The sequence below is a fragment of the Malus domestica genome, chromosome 04, assembly GCF_042453785.1.
Source record: "Malus domestica chromosome 04, GDT2T_hap1".
Taxonomy (NCBI): Eukaryota; Viridiplantae; Streptophyta; class Magnoliopsida; order Rosales; family Rosaceae; genus Malus; species Malus domestica.
The window spans coordinates 15,664,766-15,687,042 of NC_091664.1; the positions used below are offsets into that span (position 1 = coordinate 15,664,766).

The window sequence follows — 22,277 nt, forward strand, 5'->3', positions numbered from 1 at the left end:
TATAATTGAGGACTATGGTTAATGAATATCTTATCAAAATAGCCAAATTCTAATAATAAGGTTGGGTAACTTCTACTACATTATGATGTTTCTTACATATTGAAATGTCATGTTCTCTCATGTTAATCCTAGCTAAAGCTATACTGACTTCTGGTTTACACATATAACTCTTTGTACTATCATAAAGAGATGATGAATATATCTTTGTAATAATATTCATTCATAGTTTTGGATAAAAAATTGTCCAAACAAAGCACATTGTAATTGTAATTGTAACTCTTTCATGAACTATGATGCTCTGCTCAGGATCTCATTTTGCATGTCTAGTGGCATTATTCTTAATTTTGCTTTTCAAAGTTCTTCTAATAAGATATCATCTTTTATTAAAGTCTAATGGTATATTCCTAAGAAATCTTTCATATCTTTCTTGTTTTTCTTTGTCTGTCAGATGTTGAAGTTGCTTATTTATTTGATGCTGCTTATTTGTTTGATGCTGCTTCATTTCAGATTGAGCTTTTAGAAGAAAATATTGAAATGGAGTAGCATCAGACAAATGAGCAGCATCAAATAAATGAGCTGCATCAACATCTGACAGACAAAGCAAAACAAGAAAGATATGAAATATTCTTAGGAATATATCATTAGACTTAATAAAAGATGATATCTTATTAGAAGAAATTTGAAAATAAAAATTAAGAACAATGCCACCAGACATGCAAAATGAGATCTTGAACAAAGCATTATAGTCCATGAAGAGCTACAATTACAATTACAATGTGCTTTGTATCAATCCATCTTTGATCCAGAACTAGAGACGGATATTATTACAAAGATATATCCACCATGTTTTTGTGGTAATACGAAGAATTTTATTTGTAAACCAAAAGTTAGTATAGCTTTAGCCATGATTAATATGAGAGATTTTAGAGCATTTCATTTCAATTATGAGCATAAAAACAACATAATGTAATAGAAGTTACCCCAATCTTACTATTAGAGTTTGGCTATCTTGATAAAATATTTATTAACCATAGTTCTCAATTAAAATCACTTCTTGAAAAACTTAATAAATTAGCAAAAGATTATCTAGAAGAGTGGAAATAAATTTGTGTAAGTTTTATTAGTAGTACATAAGCATAAGGAGAAAGCTAGGCATATAGCCATGATTAATGAAGAGTTATTTAGACTATTCTCTATCTCTCTATACAGATGGACTCCTTCATACAAAAATATTCTGAGATACCGAGGAATCCAAATGTTAGCTTTAGATGAATTTGAAGATTTGAAGTATGATATGATATTAGTAGTAGAAGAATAAGAAATGTATATTTATAGCAAGGCGAAAACAGATCATCAGCCCTACTGGAAGCCTCAAAATTTCAAAGGAGAAACATTAAATATGGATTACAAGGTAAAAGAAGATAGAGAAAGAGAGGCAGAATTAGAAGAAGGAGATGAACAATACTGAAACAACTTGATAGAAGAAGAACTACATAACATTGACAACATGATAGAGGCATGAGAGAGCTGGCAGCAGATTAGTAAAAGATGAAAAGTAGCATAAGTGTAATAGCATCATGTAAAATAATGTACAATAATTGAAGCGTTAGACAAAAATGTAAACATCATTGTGAGACCTGCCATGATGAATGAAATAATAGCATAAAAGTAAATAAAGAAAAAAACTTGACCCATTATGGACTTTTTACACAAAAAATGTCCTTCGAATTGATACCATATTCGAAAGGCAAGGCCGGGTTAAATAGTCAAATGACTATTATAACAACTAGACATAAAACCTTGCACATGAAACTCGACTTGTTTTAGCATAATGGCTACTCACAATGCAGCTATAAAGCCTTAGAGGCTGAACTCAGAGTTATCCTGGTTAACGTCCAACCAATTATTTATATGGAAAGCATTCAACTATAACAGAGTGCTCAAACAAAGTACGATCGTTAGTTTGGCATGTTAATATTATAACTACAATAATGTTTTCCTGTTTTAGAATGGAAGTCTAATTAAACAAACGCACTAAAGAAAGAAAGAAAGAAAATTACTTAAGTCTAATTAAACAAAGTACGATCGTTGTTTACTTGCTACAACCACTTTTGTTGTATGGCATTTACTTATGTATGATATCTTTTTGTTTCTGATTGTATAAGAGACCAAGTTGTTTGAATATTTTGAAGGACAATGTAGGTATTTAAAAACACTTTTGTTCTAAAGGTTAAATAATTTTTTTTAAGAACTTTTCATTAATTTTCTCTTTTCTTTAATGAAGACCACTTGAACATTTCTATATGTTTGTCTACTTGCTGCAACCACTTTTGTTGTATGCCATTTATTTATGTCTGATATTTTTTGTTTCTAATTTTATAAGGGACCAAGCTGTCTGAATACTTTGAAGGACAGTATAAGTAACTTTGAAAACCTTTCCTCTAACCTAGAAAAACCTTTTTTTTATTTTTCTTCCACTCATCAAATTCCTTTTTTGTTTGATTAAATATATAGCATATATTGTTTCTGTGTTGTTTTAGAGTTTATAGAGGGAGAATTGCTAAGAAGGAAAAAGGAGGGTTTTATATGGTGGGGTGGCGGTTGCTTCTTGATCATTTTTTTTTCAATTAATTATAACCAGTAAGCTAATATGTGTAGGAATCCTTCTTCCTTTACTCAGCCATTTTAATTTCTCAAGCTGAAAGAGATTGCCATTTCCATTTGTCCCAGAGTCAATATCTTTATAATTCTGATATGAACACCGTTGTGACTTTGACATAGCCATCTTATCATATCAATATTTCTAGCTGCCACCTCCAACCCTTCGTCTTTCTGATGGAGGTGGACTGGGGTGGGGTTTGTGTTTCATGTTATCATCTTTTACTTTTAAACATTTTTTTTAGGTTTTATGTTAATATTCGGAAACTGTTAAAAAAACTATCATATTTAATGTTTTTACAAATGGCAAGTTTTGAATGGGTGGTAATGCTACTCAGTACAGTTCAGTGGCAAGTCAAGTTCCACACAAATTTATTAGGTACAAAGTGATTTTTTTTTTACTTCAAAAGAAAAAGTGAGGTTATGTTCGAATTCTAGAGGAAATGCTAAAAATATAGTATTTTGCCCTAGAAAATGGGTAATTCATAAAAAGTTTTCCAAGAACGAGTCAAAGCCCAAGAAGAAAAAAAAAATTAGTAGGAAAAAATACTAAATATCTTTGGGTTTTATCCTTAGGTTGAAAACATTATTTCCAATTCATAGAAGAGGTAAACATTTTGTTTGATTCAGAATTGTTTAGTAAATGACATGACGTGAAATTATTTCTCTTGAAAATTAAGAGATTTCCTTATTCGATGAGTATAATACGAATTTCAAATCCAAAAAATCACACAAATTTTTCTTTCGACTCTAACAATAATATTCTAATATAGTTTATACGGCAAGAAAAGAAATCAAACCTAGCTGCATCGCACTACTCTGTCCAACTAACTTAATCCCAATATCACACAACACAAATTTGAACTCACCAACTTTGGGACCATGGCACAGCAAGATGGTAGAAGAACTCAAAATACGAGAAGAGGGAAAGTAGAAAATATATATTTCACAAATCATTCTTAATCTGCAGCATATTGCTAACAAATTCCGTACATCTTAAATTACATTTTATCACTGCTTCTGATCTTCAATGATTCGAACCGGGATCAAAAAATTAAAAGACAAAAAAAATATATTAAGAAAGAATACCACCAAAATGAGAGGACCGGATTTATCTTCAATCCATCCCTTCATTTTCCAGTGCGGGTACACGAAACCCTGCTTGCTCGTTCAGGTCGTAACCATATCCCCTTCCCCTCTCTGTGCCGCCGCGTCAGCCAGTTTTTTCCATGTCAACTCTCGCTGTTCTTCTACCTCTCTTGCCCTCGCTTCTCTCTCTGCACGCTGCCTCTGGCACTCTTCAAACAACTCAGCATCCATTTCCAAAAACATTTTCCGCACATTGACAGTCAGCCCGTGAACGGCTTGGTTCCAGTGGTTTTGGATATTCATCTCCAATGCCTCAAAAATAATTGGTAGTATGACATTCCGGTTCTGAGCAATTAAATTCACAATGTGTTCATTATTCCATAAGAAGAGTGCCCGTTCTGCAACCTGCATTGTAAATGTGACTTAGAAAAATTTTCAAAGGATTTGTAATGCTTTCATCCCTTCACCATTTCATAAATGCTAAAGTGTTGAAAGCAATTGTAATGCTTTCATAATGCATGATAGGAATACAACTAAAAGACCACCCATACAGTTACCTCCCGTTTCATAGATATTTTTTCAACAGAATATCAAAATAGAGCCCAGTTACCAAGTAAGATCAATTGTCGGCACACCAATATTCATGCCAGCAAGCACAAAAGCTAACTAATTTCACATTTCTTGTTCTGCCATACCAATACTTTCATGAAGACAGCATTTTGACAACCTACTAACAGGGGACAAGATAAAATAACAAAAAACACGTAAAATGAAAAAAAAATAAAGCACTTAAAATCAAACCACTGCTGCTGTTCAGCAGAAAAACAAAACATAAATATTAATAATTAAAAACTATTAAAAGCTCAAGATATTTTAGTGCCAACCACTTGGGCTATTTCATCAGAACATTACATACAGGTTTCAGGTTTCTTAGCAAATCAGGAGTGTTGTCAGCAGGAACTGTCAAAACAATGTCAAATACAGCACGCATTTTTTGCAAAAAAACATCGAAAGTTAGATTAATCAAGGTGAACTGTTCCTCTTCATAAATTGATCAACATCTTAACTACCCAAGGGATATCAACTTAAAATGTCACTCGAGAAGGTCACATCCATCATTGATTTTTATAATTGATGTCTAATGAACACTTAGTTTTCCCCTACATCATGCCCACCTTCCTGGGGAGTTGTCCTACCTAGCAATCTTGTGCTTTTGTCCCCGTAATATTGATACTATATGATTTCAGATAATCTTAACATTGCCCCTTATGTGATATGTATGTAACTACTTTTCCCATATCAAGTTATATGATCACTGTATACCGATAGACTACAACTTGATCCCACATGTCATCTTCTATATTGCTGCATGTCCGCTTATTCAATAGAAATTCAATACTACAAAGATGCTAGTGTTGAGTGCATTCCTAAAACATTAACATAAGAACTATAGCTATCTATAACAAACCCTCTACGGCTCTACCTTCCCCACTTATCAAATGCCAAGAACGAAAAACCCTCTGTTTCTACGTCAACCCATAAACTAGTGTCCAAATTATTGTGTGATTGACTCTCTTTTTTTCAAGTAACATATCAACTTTTGACCTTTCCTTTAAAGATGGGCGTATGAAAATTACAAAAAATCACATTGAATGTGAAAGAAACAGGCAAACCTGCTAAGGCAACAAAAATTATGTATGCAAGGCAGATTTCTCCATTGGAGGAACACAAAAGCAAACACTTATGTGTACCAAAATATAACAGAATGGAAATCACATTAGCATGAGAACTTTAGCCATCTATAACAAACCCTCAACCTTCCCTGCTTATTAAATGCCAAGAACGAAAAATTCTAAGTCAACCCATAAACCAGTCTTCCAATTATTGTGTAACTGACTTCTTTTTTTCAAGTCACGTATCAGCTTTTGACCTTTCCTTTAAAGATGGACCTATGAAAATTACAAAAAGATCACATTGAATGTAAAAGAAACAGGCAAAGCTGCTAAGGCAACAAAAATTACGTACTCAAGGAAGATTTTTCCCATTGGAAGAACACGAAAAGTAAACACTTATGTGTACCACAATATACAGAATGGAAATCACATTAGCATGAGATCAGCAACAAAAGAAAGAGACAATGGGTAAATTTATCAAACTAGAATAAACTGATAAGGCTGCAGTCTCAGGCAAAAAGAGAAACAAGGCAAGGAGAACAATGACGTGGTATTTAACAAAAAAAGTAGATTTAGAGAGATTGCGGAAAAGTGAATATTGGTTACAATAAATGCACACTAATGACACTTTCCACACACAGAAGCAGTTTCCATTTGCACGAGATTTCATATCACAATGATATTCAACACATTCATACAATGAAATAATGATAAGTACAACAAAAGCGGAACAACTAATGAAATTTAAATCACAAAAAAAATGGAAAAGGTAAAACTTTTGACCAAGCTAAATACCAATAAGTAATGGAAAAAACATTGAGAACCATTTCTCTTAAATAAACCAGCTAAACTATTAGTTTAAAGCTCCAGCAAAATAAATCCCAGTTTTCCATACAAACAAATAACCATAATGGATAATTAAATGAAGCAAACGCAATCAAATTTGAAAATATTCCCAAACCTGAAAATGAGAGCTGTTGAGGCAGCGGGCAATCTGTCTGAAAAGTGGAACCATGCACCGCTGAAACTCAGCAGCTTGTGTTGCCTCCAGAACTTCTTCAAGTTCTCCAAGGAAAAGAACTTCCTTCTGACAGTTGGTCACTGGCCAGTATTTCAACAAACCCCTTACAACCGTATCTGCCAACTTGTAATCCTTTTCAACAAACTGGATTATGCAGTAGGACAGCTGCTGATGAAACACACCAATTGACTTCGGCTTATGCAGCGGTATAAGTGCCCGAACAAGAAACAATTTATGCTCCTCTTTCATTGGAAGTGCAAACCCATTAATTATACTCCCAAGAATCTCTAAAAGCTCAGCAATGCCACTGTGCCTCTCGGTCTCATATATAAACCTATAGAATATGTTATTGATGGCTTTCCTGATGAAGGGTCGGTGCACCATGAACTTCCCATATATGCGGTGAAGAATGTTCTTCAAGTACTCGCGCTCACGCGGGTCCTCAGAATCAAACAAATCAAGTAACTTCAACACAAATGAGTGATCAATATAACGCTTGGCAACCTTGGTATCGGTATCAGATGACACAATGTACCTAAGAAGAAGCTCATAAACCAACTGCAAATGAGGCCAGGATGGTTCCAAATAAAGCTCCTCCTCTTCAGGATCGGCATTCTCTTGGCCCGTGTTTTCGTGGGATGCAGGGGGCAAGCACCGAAATATATTAACAGACACCATTTTAATCATCTCCTCCTGACAAGTCTCGGTGATCTTACCCGACCCAGATTGTATAAAATCAACCAATTCCAAAAGGGTTTGACGCTTAATTTCTTTCTCCCTAGGGGTCTTAAGGGTATCAGAAAAATCGAAGTGAAAGCAACAAACCTGCAATTTGCGGAGGAACAGGTGCTGGCGCTCCGAGACGGGCACATCACGGAACATAGGGAGAGGCTCGATGGTTCCGGAAGGCGGCAACGCCGTAACACCCGCGCCACCCACGTTGGGCCCAAAAGCAGCTGGCCCAGTGCGGGAGGCGTGGTTCACGACCACATTCGCCGAGACCGCCCCGGAATTGCGGGTTCCGGGCGGCCCGTACCCGTACGAAGAAGGATCATGAGTCTCGGATTTCGAGGGCTTCTTGTTTCCCTTGATGATCTTCTTAAACATAATTTCCCAATGCAGCGACGAATCCTAAACCCTAGAATTGCGGACAGCGATCTATTTGGGAATTTGGAAGCAGCTCTGGCGATGTGGAGGGAATAGTCGGCGATTGGCGATGATTTGATTCAGCATGCATGGAACGAGAGCCCTAAATTCTCCACAATCCAATAAAATCCCCGAGTGGTTCTATTCAATCGGCGATATCGGCGTCGGAAAACGAAATTGAAATCGAAAAGGGGCGTGAGGATGCGAAGAAATGTACCGTCTTAGGAAATAGGAATCGCTGAGTTGTTGTTGGTGGATCCGAATTCAAAGTCATCTGAGTCGGACCGCCGGAATGCCGGCGACTTGATCGGACGTTGGTGGTTCCGGCGATCAACCCGATGAGAGAGAAAGAGGGGGGAGATAGAGAGAGTGTGTGCGTATAGAAGTGGAGGCCGGATGATTATGGAGAAAATGAAAAACAAGAAAAGTTTAAAGCAACAAAAATGGGAATGATTGAATAAACGCCCCTTGTAAATTAAAAAAATAATTAAAAAACACTGACAGTTGTTTATTTTTGCGAAGTTATTAATATTTGGGTAAATTACATAAAATTACTTTAACTATTGGATCAGTTATAGTTTCATACTTCATCTTTAAAAAATGTCAATATCATACCTTATCTTACGAATTTGTTACAATTTCATATCTTCGGTCAGTTTTTCTATCAATTCTTCTGTTAAATAGTGACATGACTTGAGACGGAGCCTATTATCTATAAAAAAAATAATTAAATATTAAAAACTAAAAAATAAAATCATTTAATAATTGCATGGGGGACCCACCCCTTATCCCCCTCACCCATTCTTCCCCGCTCCAGTCTTCCCCAAACCCAAAACCAGATCCCACCCCGCTCTCGTTTTCTTTGCATCGATCACTACCGCCACTCTCCCTTCAATCTCCCTTGCCACTTCTCTGGCTTTGATGACCACCTTTAGCTGTCACTCACCCACCTCACATGCGCCACGCCTTATCCCTTCACTCTTTCTTCCCTAATTCCACAACCTAGAATCCGATTCAAACCCCTCAATTTTCAAAATTCGCATTTCAAAAAATTGAATACAAGATGAACTGAAGTGATGTCACCACTTATTGTGAAGTGAGCTTGCTTCATGTCTCTGGAAAGATCGACGATCTTCTTATGAAGATTGGAGAGGTTGAGGTCCTGACCGTAGCGTTGAGGAGGGCGAGGCAGCCAGAGATGGCGACTGTGTGGTCGCGGAGGGAAGAGCAAAGGGAGAGGCAGTTGATGATGACGAAGATTTTGCCCTTGGTTCTGTAGAACGACAGAGTTTTGAGTGTGGAGGTGAGGTCGACGATGATGCCCTTAAAGGCGATGTGGACGAAGGGAGAGAGGGAGTCGAGCGATGGCGTGGCGCGGGTGAGGTGGGTGAGTAACAGTTGAAGGTGGTTAGCAAAGCTAGAGAAGCAGTAGGGGAGGTCGTAGGGAAAGTGGCGGTAGTGATCGGCACAGAGAAGACGGGAGCATGGTGGGATCTGGTTTTGGGTTTGGGGAAGACGGAAGTGGGGAAGAAAATGTGAGGGGGATAGGGGGTAGGTCCCCCATGCAATTATTAAATGATTTTATTTTTAATTTTTTAATATTTAACTAATTTTTAATTTTTTATTAATTTTTTTAATAGAGAGTGAGCCCATCTTAAGCCACGTCACTATTTAATGGAATAATTGACAGACAAACTAACGGAATGTATGAAATTGTAACAAATTCGTAAGATGAGGTATGACATTGACATTTTTTAAAGATGGGATATGAAACTGTGACTGGCTCAATAGTTGAGGTAATTTTATGTAATTTACCCTTAATATTTTGTTAGTTAATTCAATCATAATTTTGTTTTACAACTTAGTACTATGGTTTAGTTTTATTCATTTTTATTTGTAAGTGTAAGTGACATGTTTTAAGTTCAATTTTTGTCAAAATCAAATTTGAACCACATTGTTGCTTGTCCATTATGAGGCTTGATCCACTTTATACCCTTAGTATTGATAATATTGTTTGTTAACAAAAAAAAAAATTGTTTTGGTTTTTGAATTTTTTACTTCTTTTTGTGGTTTTACACGTGGCATGGAACCAGGCAAGATAAATGTGATATGTGTTTGTTTTGCTCAGGTTAGGGAAGATTTTACCATGTTTATGTTTCCTTGGAGAGAACCTTGGAGTTGGGGTTTGATTGGATCCTTGTACACGCTGGCGGGCCCCAACTGTATTGAGGATAATTGTTAGGTTAAAATATAGTGAAGTTTCTATTTTTAGGTTTGTTCTAATTTTTCATTATTTCATGATTTTTTTTTTCTCAACCGAAGCCTAATTTGCTCAATGGCATTTAGACCTGGCAGTTTTTGACACGACACGAAAAAGACACGAAAATAACGGGTTTCGGGTCAACACGATAACTTATCTGGTCACTATCGGGTGACCCGTTAAGAACCCGTTAATAACATGTTCTTAACAGGTATACACGCGGGTAACACGTGGGTAACCCGTTTCGACCCGTTAAGAAAAAAATTATTTTAATAATTTTAAAGTTTAATTACCAAAAGATTTATTATAAAATACAATAGTCATATTAATATATACAATATATTCTATATTAAATATATAGTTTTGTATTATTGTTCTATATAAATTATAAAAAAATAAAAAAAAGTTTTAGTCATTATTTATTTTTATTATGAGAGTTCCTTATTATCATTACTAGGATAAATTTTACATAACATATTCTTGTCCAAAATTAAAATATACTAGTATAGTATTTGTATAGGCAAGAACTAAGAAGATATACATACAAATATGAAAAATGTGAAAGAATATATAAACACTCGTGATTTATCATTATTCCTTCACAAATAGATAATTGTTACACTTATATTATCGTTTAGATTTTTAAAATCCTTCAAACCCTCATGAATAATGTTTTTTATTTGAGGGCAAAATTAATAAAATTAATAATAATTATTGTAGAAGTGTAAAAAATGTAAAAAAATATATATACAATCACTCGTATATAAAAAATGTAAATACTTTAAATTAAAGATCAAATTTATTCATTACATTCTTATAGGGTCGAGGAGTGTATATGTACAAAATCATCAAAATCAGAGCTAAACTAACCGTTACATTGTGATTTTTCGTTTATAACCGTCGAAAACTTTTGTTCCGTTACGTAATCTCTGAATGTTTGTTTTTTATGATTTTTTACGTTTGCAATCTCGGAATGTGTACGAATAAGTTTGACGGTTGGATCGTTGAAAAAAGTTTCGTAGAATGCATATTGCATCAAAACGGTAGATTAAACAAACACTTAGAGTTAATATTATACTTCTATTAAGTATAAAATAAGTTTTTGTGGTATCCACTAGTGTAAATACTTTAAATTAAAGATCAAATTTATTTATTACATTCTTATAGGGTCGAGGAGTGTATATGTAAAAATCATCAAAATCGGAGCTAAAATAACCGTTAAATTGTGATTTTTCGTTTATAACCGTTGATAACTTTTGTTCCGTTACGTAATCTCTGAATGTTTGTTTTTTACGATTTTTTACGTATGCAATCTTGGAATGTGTACAAATAAGTTTGACGGTTGGATCGTTAAAAAAAGTTTCGTAGAATGCATATTGCGTCAAAATAGTAGATTAAACAAACACTTAAAACTAATATTATACTTCTATTAAGTATAAAAAAAGATTTTGTGGTATCCACTAGTGTAAATACTTTAAATTAAAGATCAAATTTATTCATTACATTCTTATAGGGTCCAGGAGTGTATCTGTAAAAAATCATCAAAATCAGAGCTAAAATAACCGTTAAATTGTGATTTTTCGTTTATAATCGTCAAAAACTTTTGTTCCGTTACGTAATCTCTGAATGTTTGTTTTTTACGATTTTTTACGTATGCGATCTCGGAATGTGTACAAATAAGTTTGACAGTTGGATCGTTGAAAAAAGTTTCGTAAAATGCATATTGCGTCAAAACAGTAGATTAAACAAACACTTAGAGTTAATATTATACTTCTATCAAGTATAAAATAAGTTTTTGTGGTATCCACTAGTGTAAATACTTTAAATTAAAGATCAAATTTATTCATTACATTCTTATAGGGTCAAGGAGTGTATCTGTAAAAAATCATCAAAATTGGAGCTAAAATAACCGTTAAATTGTGATTTTTTGTTTATAACCGTCGAAAACTTTTGTTCCGTTACATAATCTCTGAATCTTTATTTTTTATGATTTTTTACGTATGCAATCTCGGAATGTGTACAAATAATTTTGATGGTTGGATCGTTGAAAAAAGTTTCGTAGAATGCATTTTGCGTCAAAACGGTAGATTAAACAAACACTTAGAGTTAATATTATACTTATATTAAGTATAAAATAAGTTTTTGTGGTATCCACTAGTGTAAATACTTTAAATTAAAGATCAAATTTATTCATTACATTTTTATAGGGTCGAGGAGTGTATCTGTAAAAAATCATCAAAATCGGAGTTAAAATAACCGTTAAATTGTGATTTTTTGTTTATAACCGTCGATAACTTTTGTTCCATTACGTAATCTTTGAATGTTTGTTTTCTACGATTTTTTACGTATGAAATCTTGGAATGCGTACAAATAAGTTTGATGGTTGGATCGTTAAAAAAAGTTTCGTAGAATGCATATTGCGTCAAAATAGTAGATTAAACAAACACTTAAAGTTAATATTATACTTCTATTAAGTATAAAAAAGATTTTGTGGTATCCACTAGTGTAAATACTTTAAAGTAAAGATCAAATTTATTCATTACATTCTTATAGGGTCGAGGAGTGTATCTGTAAAAAATCATCAAAATCGAAGCTAAAATAACCGTTAAATTGTGATTTTTCGTTTATAACCGTCGAAAACTTTTGTTCCGTTACTTAATCTCTGAATGTTTGTTTTTTACGATTTTTTACGTATGCGATCTGGGAATGTGTACAAATAAGTTTGACGGTTGGATCGTTGAAAAAAGTTTCGTAGAATGCATATTCCGTCAAAACAGTAGATTAAACAAACACTTAGAGTTAATATTATACTTCTATCAAGTATAAAATAAGTTTTTGTGGTATCCACTAGTGTAAATACTTTAAATTAAAGATCAAATTTATTCATTACATTCTTATAGGGTCCAGGAGTGTATCTGTAAAAAATCATCAAAATTATAGCTAAAATAACCGTTAAATTGTGATTTTTCGTTTATAATCGTCGATAACTTTTGTTCCGTTACCTAATCTCTGAATCTTTATTTTTTATGATTTTTTACATATGCAATCTCGGAATGTGTACAAATAATTTTGATGGTTGGATCATTGAAAAAAGTTTCGTAGATGGTAGATTAAACAAACACTTAGAATTAATATTATACTTATATTAAGTATAAAATAAGTTTTTGTGGTATCCACTAGTGTAAATACTTTAAATTAAAGATCAAATTTATTCATTACATTCTTATAGGGTCGAGGAGTGTATCTGTAAAAAATCATCAAAATCGGAGTTAAAATAACTGTTAAATTGTGATTTTTTGTTTATAACCGTCGATAACTTTTGTTCCGTTACTTAATATCTGAATGTTTGTTTTCTACGATTTTTTACGTATGAAATCTTGGAATGTTTACAAATAAGTTTGACGGTTGGATCGTTAAAAAACGTTTCATAGAATGCATATTGCGTCAAAATAGTAGATTAAACAAACACTTAAAGTTAATATTATACTTCTATTAAGTCTAAAAACGATTTTGTGGTATCCACTAGTGTAAATACTTTAAATTAAAGATCAAATTTATTCATTACATTCTTATAGGGTCGAGGAGTGTATTTGTAAAAAATCATCAAAATCGGAGCTAAAATAACCGTTAAATTGTGATTTTTCGTTCATAACCGTCGAAAACTTTTGTTCCGTTACGTAATCTCTGAATGTTTGTTTTTTACGATTTTTTATGTATACGATCTTGGAATGTGTACAAATAAGTTTGACGGTTGGATCGTTGAAAAAAGTTTCGTAGAATGCATATTGCGTCAAAACAGTAGATTAAACAAACACTTAGAGTTAATATTATACTTCTATTAAGTATAAAATAAGTTTTTGTGGTATCTACTAGTGTAAATACTTTAAATTAAAGATCAAATTTATTCATTACATTCTTATAGGGTCGAGGAGTGTATCTGTAAAAATCATCAAAATCGGAGCTAAAATAACCGTTAAATTGTGATTTTTCGTTTATAACCGTCGAAAACTTTTGTTCCGTTACGTAATCTCTGAATGTTTGTTTTTTATGATTTTTTATGTATGTGATCTCGGAATGTGTACAAATAAGTTTGACGGTTTGATCGTTGAAAAAAGTTTCGTAGAATGCATATTGCGTCAAAACAGTAGATTAAACAAACGCTTAGAGTTAATATTATACTTCTATTAAGTATAAAATAAGTTTTTGTGGTATCTACTAGTGTAAATACTTTAAATTAAAGATCAAATTTATTCATTACATTCTTATAGGGTCGAGGAGTGTATCTGTAAAAAAATCATCAAAATTGGAGCTAAAATAACCGTTAAATTGTGATTTTTCGTTTATAATCGTCGATAACTTTTGTTCCGTTACGTAATCTCTGAATGTTCGTTTTTTTTACAATTTTTTACGTAAGCAATCTTGGAATGTGTACAAATAAGTTTGACGGTTGGATCGTTGAAAAAAGCTTGTCATTACGAGTGTTTATATATTTTTTCTATATTTTTTTACACTTCTACATTAATTAAAAAACTATTAAAGACTTTAGGTAAGCGAAAATATACTTAAAACAAAATTGCGTTTTTATGTTTTGGATGTGATAATATGGAATGTATATACTTATTTAGTATTATGTTTTTCATTTGATTATTTATTGGTTTAAAATATATTTTCCTTAACGGGTAACGGGTCGGGTCATATTACCTGTTAATATTATCGGGTCGATTTCGGGTCGGGTCATTTTACCCGTTTATTTTAACGGGTGTTACCCGACACGACCCGTTAAGATATCGGATATGACACGAAAACGACACGAACACGGAAAACACGACACGAATGCCAGGTCTAATGGCATTGGTATTTTGTGCTTTACCCAAAAAAGAAAGGATCAAAGTTATTATCCTGAAAAGAAATAAAATAAAGTAGTTTTTTAAATGTATTTTTTATATAAGAATACATTATTTGTTTTTGTTAAGATTTTTTTAAAAGAATAAGAGTACAATATGATTGAAAAAATAGCATTACAAATACATATCATAAAGAATCGAATTCTAAAAGATCCTCACAAACTAGATCTAAAACATATTATAATAAAGCATCACCAATCAAAACATTTAAAAAATGAAGATTTTTAAATGAAAAGTAAATTATAAGGCCTTCAGGTACCATTTGGATGGGACGGAACGGAGATTCCGTGTTATGTTTGGTATGCGTAGGACGGAACAGGACGATTGTTCCGTTCTTTGTTTGGTACGCATTGGACGGAATGGAACCAAAAGATTGAATGACTAACTTACCTCTGTTCTGTCTTTTGTTTGGTACAATGTTATGCGTGGGACAGGACGAGACAATTTTTTTTTTTGAACTTGTTCATATTTGAACACATAACAATACCATGATTAACTTTTGGAGATTGCAGAAGAAGCAAAACGTGGCAGGGAATTTAGAGAGAAAAAGTGAATGACTAAAGATTGTATTTCTTAAACAATGAATGAATTACAAAGAGAGGCGTTTGGTATTTATACAAGTATTCTTTGCTTCACTCATACGCTACTAACCAACTAACTTATATCCCTACAATCCCAACAAACCTAATGTGCTGCAACAACATACATGGAGACCTATAAAATGAAAAGCAAAGAGCATTGGTAAGTAATAATAAAACAGAAAAACTACACAAATCACAATCATAAAAGTCTGCTTCCATTTCCCTTTCAAACTAGTTCTCCAAAGCTCTTTCATATTGCCTAAAGAACAATGGTAATGTGGTCTGTTGATTCACATAACCTTCAAAAAAGGAGCCATAGTACTCTTGATTGGGAGATATATCAGCAAAAAAGGAATCTCGGAAATACACAGGTACCCATTGAGCGTGAGGATTGTATAATGATTGAAGCTAATCATTTCTCTACCATTCCATGATGCACCATTCCTCGACATCAATCGCTTCAACATCCAAACTAAACTCATTGTGTAATGCTAAAGAATACAATTATCTTTCGAGCTAATAAAATAGCAGTGCACCATGTGTTATCTAATGATACAACAACTTTTAAGTTGTTGAGTTGTTAACACGATTAGAAATCTTCTGCACGAATTCTAGTACCATGTCAGTCTAATAGTCATTCCCAGAAATAGTTAGATAGTTGAAGCATCTAAGCTCTCAAAAGTCACATACAACTTTCACTATATTCTTAATGAATGCAACAAATTTCTCAAACAAAAACAAAAACAATAAGATATTACCTGCAATTGTATATTGTAGCCATCAATGGTTCAAATAACTAGTTAAGGCAAATAAATGTATAGTCTACGAGTTCAAGTTGAAGCATATAAGCTCACTAAACATGCAACTTCCACAAATGGGGGTAAGGCTAGCCGACATTCACCTCTCCTAGACCCTGCGTAAAGCGGGAGCCTTGTGCACTGGGTACGACCTTTATTCAGGCAATTTTTCAAACACAAAGCAAACAACCAGACATGGAGGCTTAGGATTGTACCCGCAGCGGACCCATTAGACGAGTGAGATGAAGTAGCCATAAGCATCGGCTTTGGAGCCACAACCGAAGGTGTAGAGACTGCGGGGCTTCCGCCGGCATTGTAAGTGTTCATCACGCTCAGCAAACTCTTCGGCGCCTGCAAAAAAAAAGAAAAAACCCAAATCCCAAATCAGACAAATAAGAAATCTTTCAAACCAATTTCAAACAAATCATCGGGAAAAACCAAGTGGGTATCTCTCGAATCGGCAATTTGGCGATGATGGACGAAGCTTCAGTTCTGAAAAAAGAGCGAGTAACCAAGTAGTTGTTGTCGCAGAGGTATCGGTTGATGATGAAGGCGATTTGGACGAGGGGTGACCATTCCCTTCCCTAAATTCTTAGATTTCTTGCCTTTGGATGGCTTCCCCATTTTTTGAATATTGAGAGATGCTGTGGAAAACTAGGGCTCGGATGGAAGGGATGAGGAAGAAGATGGAGACGGAGAGATTGAGATATGAGGAAAGAAATAATGGGAGAGGGGCATTTTTATCTTAAAATGTTATAATTTTGTGTTCTATGGACGTGGAACGAGTCGTTCCAGGGGGTAAGGCGGAACGAAAATTCACCCAAGCACGTTCCACCCATTTTAGGAGCATCAAACGTGGGATGAAACGCCTCTCAAGTACCGTTTGGTATGTGGGACGGGACGGGACGGAACAGGACGAGCCGTTCCGTCCCACGTTTGGTGCACCTAAAATCTGTGAAACGGGTTGTCCCATGGGACGAAATTTGGCTAATTTTTCGTTCCACCTCTTCCCCCTGGAACGATCCGTTCCACATTCGTGGAACACAAATTTATAACATTTTATGACAAAATTTCTCCTTATCTTTTTCAATATTTACATCATCCGTTCCATCTTGTTTCGTCCCGTCCCGTCCCGTCCTGTTCCGTCCCGTCCCGTCCCGTCCTGTTCCGTCCCATCTGCGTACCAAACGGTACCTCAAGGAACTAGTAAACATTAGAGCCTCCCCAGCAAAAGTTGGGCAGTATATAATTCAACCTGCATTAGAGGATAAGCTATGCCCATAATTGTATTGTTTTGCTTTGTGTACATGAGAAATGTTGAGGAGACTCTCTTAAAAGTATGACTCTTTATATAAATTTTTGTCACTTTATATTTTTGACAATATTTTTGACACTAAAATTGATACTAAACTGTAAGCTGGTAAAGAGTCCATAGAGACTCCCTCTTTGAGAGTCTCCTTAGCATATCTCTTGCGTACATATATTCAAGTCATGGACTCGGTTGTACAAGGATATAATTACAAATAGGAGTTAAGTTCCTAACCCTAACACAAAAATTGTTAGAAATGAATATCTTGAAGTGGGCTCTGGAGCCTCCTTGAGATGGAACATGATTTAAGAAACTATAAGAAACTTGATATTATGTCATTGGCACTAAACTTGTTACCACTTTCACAAGATCACGCTTTGGTAATCCTTAATGAAACTTATACACATCAGAAATGGCTTCATGCCTCGACAACTTCTCATGAAAATTAGCAATTATAACATAGTGAGTGTAGATTTGAAGAAAGCAGTTTCTCAATTCATCAAGAAATTTCGTCCAACTATTAGCTTGCAAGATTGCACTAGACAACTGCATCCAGTTCGGACTTGATCTTGAAACCCAGATGATACAGATTAGAACTAATAAACAATTCAACTCTAAAATCACATATTCACACCATAATTTCTAAGGCCCAGAAGTTATCAACAATTTATGAGCAAACCCAGATAAAAATGAACCTAAATATTACAGAATTATGACAGAAACAGTGAAGATCTTAATGGTAGTTCTTAAATTTCTTCAAAACAAGTTATATAAGTGTTGATAGGGTTGGTACCAATTTGAGAATTGAATTGGGTAATGCATAAGACAAAATAAATTAAGAGGCAATAGAAACTAATGAAAAATACAACAAAAAGGGGGGTGAAGTACCAATTTAGTCCCTGAACTATCACCTTAGTGAAAATTAGGTCCCTAAATTATTTTTTCAGTAAAATAAGTTCCTAAATTCATTAAAAATTGTTAATTTCATCCATACTATTATATTAATTTTTTTGGTCGATTACCCTTCAAAGTTAACTCCATACACTCTTTCTTTATGTAAAATTACCAATCTACCCTCCAATGTGTATCACATGCAAGTAAAGTGACTTAAATTGATGGAAAATTGGAATAGTAGCTTCGAATATAATATTAGGGATGTAATTGGCAGATTTTTATAATTTAATAACTGATTTTTCTTAAAAAAATAGTTTAGAAACCTAATTTTTATTCATGTGATAATTCAAAAACTAAATTAGCAGTTCACCCCCAAAAAAGGTAACGACCATCAAGATATCCTGGTGGCTCTAGAATCATATTAACTACATTATATTGAATGAAGAAATACAAAATTGATTATAAATATCAGATGAGAAAAGAAATTTAATTAACTATCATACTAGTAAATTATACAAGCAATGCCGAACTAACTATGACTAACGTTTTATTTTTTACATCTAATTTAGAAAATTAAATTAAAACCTAGGCAATCATACATTATGAACATAACGATTCAATATTCCAGCAGATAGAATCATACATTATCATTTAACAATGTTTAAGAAAATAAATAAATCAAAGTATGTATTTTTTAAACCCAAAAGATAGCAATTCAATAATTCAAATTTTCAGCAATTCAATATTCCACCTGAGATGCTCACGAATGTGGTGGTGGACTTGCAGTCTATGGTGGAATGATGTTAGGCCCCAGCAAACGGGCTGGTTATTAGGCCAAATTTGGCCAGCCTGATGTTCTGACTTTATGAACTTCACTAAATTTTAGCCCAGCTTTCAAATGGAGACGATTTTGTTTAAATCAAGCCATATTTTGGCACTTTAGCCTTTTAACACTCTTCATTGAAGATTGATTAAAAGGTTAGGCCATCTCCAATCTGGCCGGTCATAAAGCTATAAACCAAATGATAGACCTTTTTTGACACAAAATCCATCTCCTATAGAGGTTTGAGCCAAAAAAACATTAGAACCCACATGCCCAAAATCCAGCCATATGGTCGGCGAGCTGGCCATCCTTAGCCAGCCAGCCCGTTTAGTTGGGCCTAGTTGGAATTTTTTTTTTAAGATGACATTTAAAAAAATTTAAAAATTCTAATTTTTTTCCTATAAATACCTAAGATATTTCTACACTATTTTTCAAATCCTTTTCATCCTTTCATACTATTTTACCTCATTTTATTTCAATTCTTCACATTTTTTTCACCTCAAACACTCTTCATACACACCCCTCTCTTATCTCTTCCAATAATCTTTCCTTTAATTTTTTCAATAATTTTTAAACAGCCACATCTTCAAGTGACACTCAAAATATGTCTGGAAACCTTATTTTAATATTGTAGTTTAATTCAATTAACCAATAAAATTAAAGAACAAACTTAAAATAATAAATTATTGAAGGGGCTAAAAAATAGTCTCATTCAGTTGAAGATGATATATAAATATGGTTTGAGACTGTTCATTAAAAAATAATTTATTGTACGGCTATAATCTGGACGGAAGCTAAACATAATCCCTTCGGTTAGAGATGTGTATAGAATGAGGATCCTCTCTGATCCTCTTTGTGAGAATCTCGTAGATCCTCACATTGTGTTCGTTCATCGTATATCATGCAGTCATAAATAATTTTAAATAATTTTATATAAAATTAAACACAAACAGTACCTGACGAAAACTGACCGTACGATATACGATAAACAGACATGATGTGAAGATCCCTAGGATCCTCACAAAGAGGATCCTTTCGTATGTATAAATATGTAATCCCAACAAACTTGTCCTTGTCATTTGTATGGTAAGGAATGAATCTTAGTACTGAAATTGGACCCAAATGTTGAAAACTAACTGGAAGGGACTCTCAACTAATTTTTATTTGATAAAAGAAGATAAGTATTTTGACGTTAGCAATCTAATTAACGTATTAAACTAAGCCCTAATAAGAAAGAGGTATCTGTTGTTATTCATATACATGATAGGAATTATGTCTCCTTCTTTAAAAATTTAGTTTAAAAGTTTAGTCTCTCTAACATTATTTTATATAAAATGACTAAATTCTAACCGGAAAATTTACAAGAGGGTCGACACGTGTACAAGCAAGAAAACGCATTGTCTCATGTGAAGACTTGGTCATTACTCATGAACTATATATTTGTGCAAGAATCATTTGGTAAATTTAGGCCATCTCCAACCGAAGGGTCTAGAGGGCCGAAAAACGCTTGAAAACCATCTCCAACCGAGGGATAGGCCAGAGGGCTCAGGGGTCCCACGAAATCTGAAAAGGCCAAAGGGCCAACTGGCTGGCCCAATCTAGCCAGCCAGCCAGTCAGCCCCGAGCTGGGCTAGAAATTTGAGCATTCTTGTCGGATATAATAGACAACAATATAACATATTCCTGTCGGTTATATCCGACATGAATGCTAGGTCAAAAATTTAAATACAACAGCTAGCTGTCGTTAGTTAGCAATTATTTTTTATTTTTTTTACAATTTTATTATTATTATTTTTTTTACAAATTGTTTTCCCTGTAACTTCCTATAACTTCTATTTTACAAAATTTGTTTCATATATTTTTTTTTAAATTCTATTTTTTTCCTATAACTTCCTAAGCCATTATACAACATTAAATTAAATTAAGTAACATGAAACAACATTAAACAATATGAAACAACATTAAATAACATTAACCAATTTGTAGTTTTTAAATTTAATTTGTAGTTTTTAAACATAAGTTGTAATTTTTTAAATTTAAGTTGTTGTAGTTTTTAAATTTAAATAATAAATTATGTTTGGCCCTATGTGTAACATCTCATATCGCCAAGGGGAGTGGATCCTATAAGCTTTATATGTATATTCCCATCTCTACCTAGCACGAGACCTTTTGGGAGCTCATTGGCTTCGGGTTCCATCAGAATTCCGAAGCTAAGCAAGTTCGCGCGAGAGCAATCCCATGATGGGTGACCCACTGGGAAGTTCTCGTGTGAGTTCCCAAAAACAAAACCGTGAGGGCGTGGTCGGGGCCCAAAACGGACAATATTGTGCTACGATGGAGTCAAGCCTAGGATGTGGTAGGGACCGGGCCGGGATGTGACATTATGACCCTTTGGCCCTTGGTCGGAGATGAAAACAAATATAGTCATGTACTGTTCATTAAAATATTAATATCTTGGAGGACTAGAGGGCTAAAACGAGCCATCTGGCCAGTCTTCGGTTGGAGATGGCCTTAGATTTGTCTAATAAATTTGGTTGGCTAAGGCCTAAACAAGCTAACAAGATTCTTCATTCAATAATTTAGGCATTCTAATTATGGTTCCTTGCTGTGGAGTTTAAACTTTAAATTAACTCTAGATTTATGATACACAAAACTTAAAAGGAAGTAGACATTAGACTTGAAATTTAAGAGACTGTTTGATAATTATTTGGTTTTTAGCTTTTCAGTTTTTTATAAAACTTGTTTAGTAACTACTTTCAGTTTTCAAAACAATAAAAACTACAAATTCAAAGGAGTATGAATGTTTGATAACCATTTCAGTTTTAGTTTTCAAAAACTGTAAATAAGATGCACATACAAAAAAAAAACATGCCATGCAAATAAGGAATGCATTTTGCCCCTTTAATTTAAGCATTGATTTGGGCTGGGCTGAAATGTTATAACTTATCGGGCAGAGCCTTCTCATTTAAGCTACATTTTTTTGGCCACTTTTCCTAACATAGACCAGCAAGAGAATTTGGAAATAAATAAATAACTTGTTTGGAAGTACTTTTAAATAACCGTAAAAACTTTTGGTGAAAATATTTTTTTTTTAAACCAATCATTAGTAAAAATCCAAGTGG

At 33.8% G+C, this 22,277-nt stretch overlaps 1 protein-coding gene and 1 long non-coding RNA gene across 2 annotated transcripts; both read right to left on the bottom strand.

The window, feature by feature from the left end:
• Window positions 1-3,572: 3,572 nt before the first annotated feature.
• LOC103427890 (serine/threonine protein phosphatase 2A 57 kDa regulatory subunit B' beta isoform-like) lies at window positions 3,573-8,032 on the bottom strand. The gene is made up of 2 exons (XM_008365975.4): window positions 6,382-8,032; window positions 3,573-4,152 (listed from the first exon to the last, which is right to left on the bottom strand). Exons 1-2 carry the CDS (start codon window positions 7,546-7,548, stop codon window positions 3,829-3,831), a joined length of 1,491 nt encoding a protein of 496 aa, XP_008364197.2. The 5' UTR covers window positions 7,549-8,032; the 3' UTR covers window positions 3,573-3,828.
• Window positions 8,033-15,301: 7,269 nt separating this feature from the next.
• Window positions 15,302-16,482, bottom strand: LOC114824363 (uncharacterized). The gene is made up of 2 exons (XR_003772637.2): window positions 16,345-16,482; window positions 15,302-15,465 (listed from the first exon to the last, which is right to left on the bottom strand). It is a non-coding gene; the product is annotated as an uncharacterized lncRNA (long non-coding RNA).
• Window positions 16,483-22,277: the final 5,795 nt, after the last annotated feature.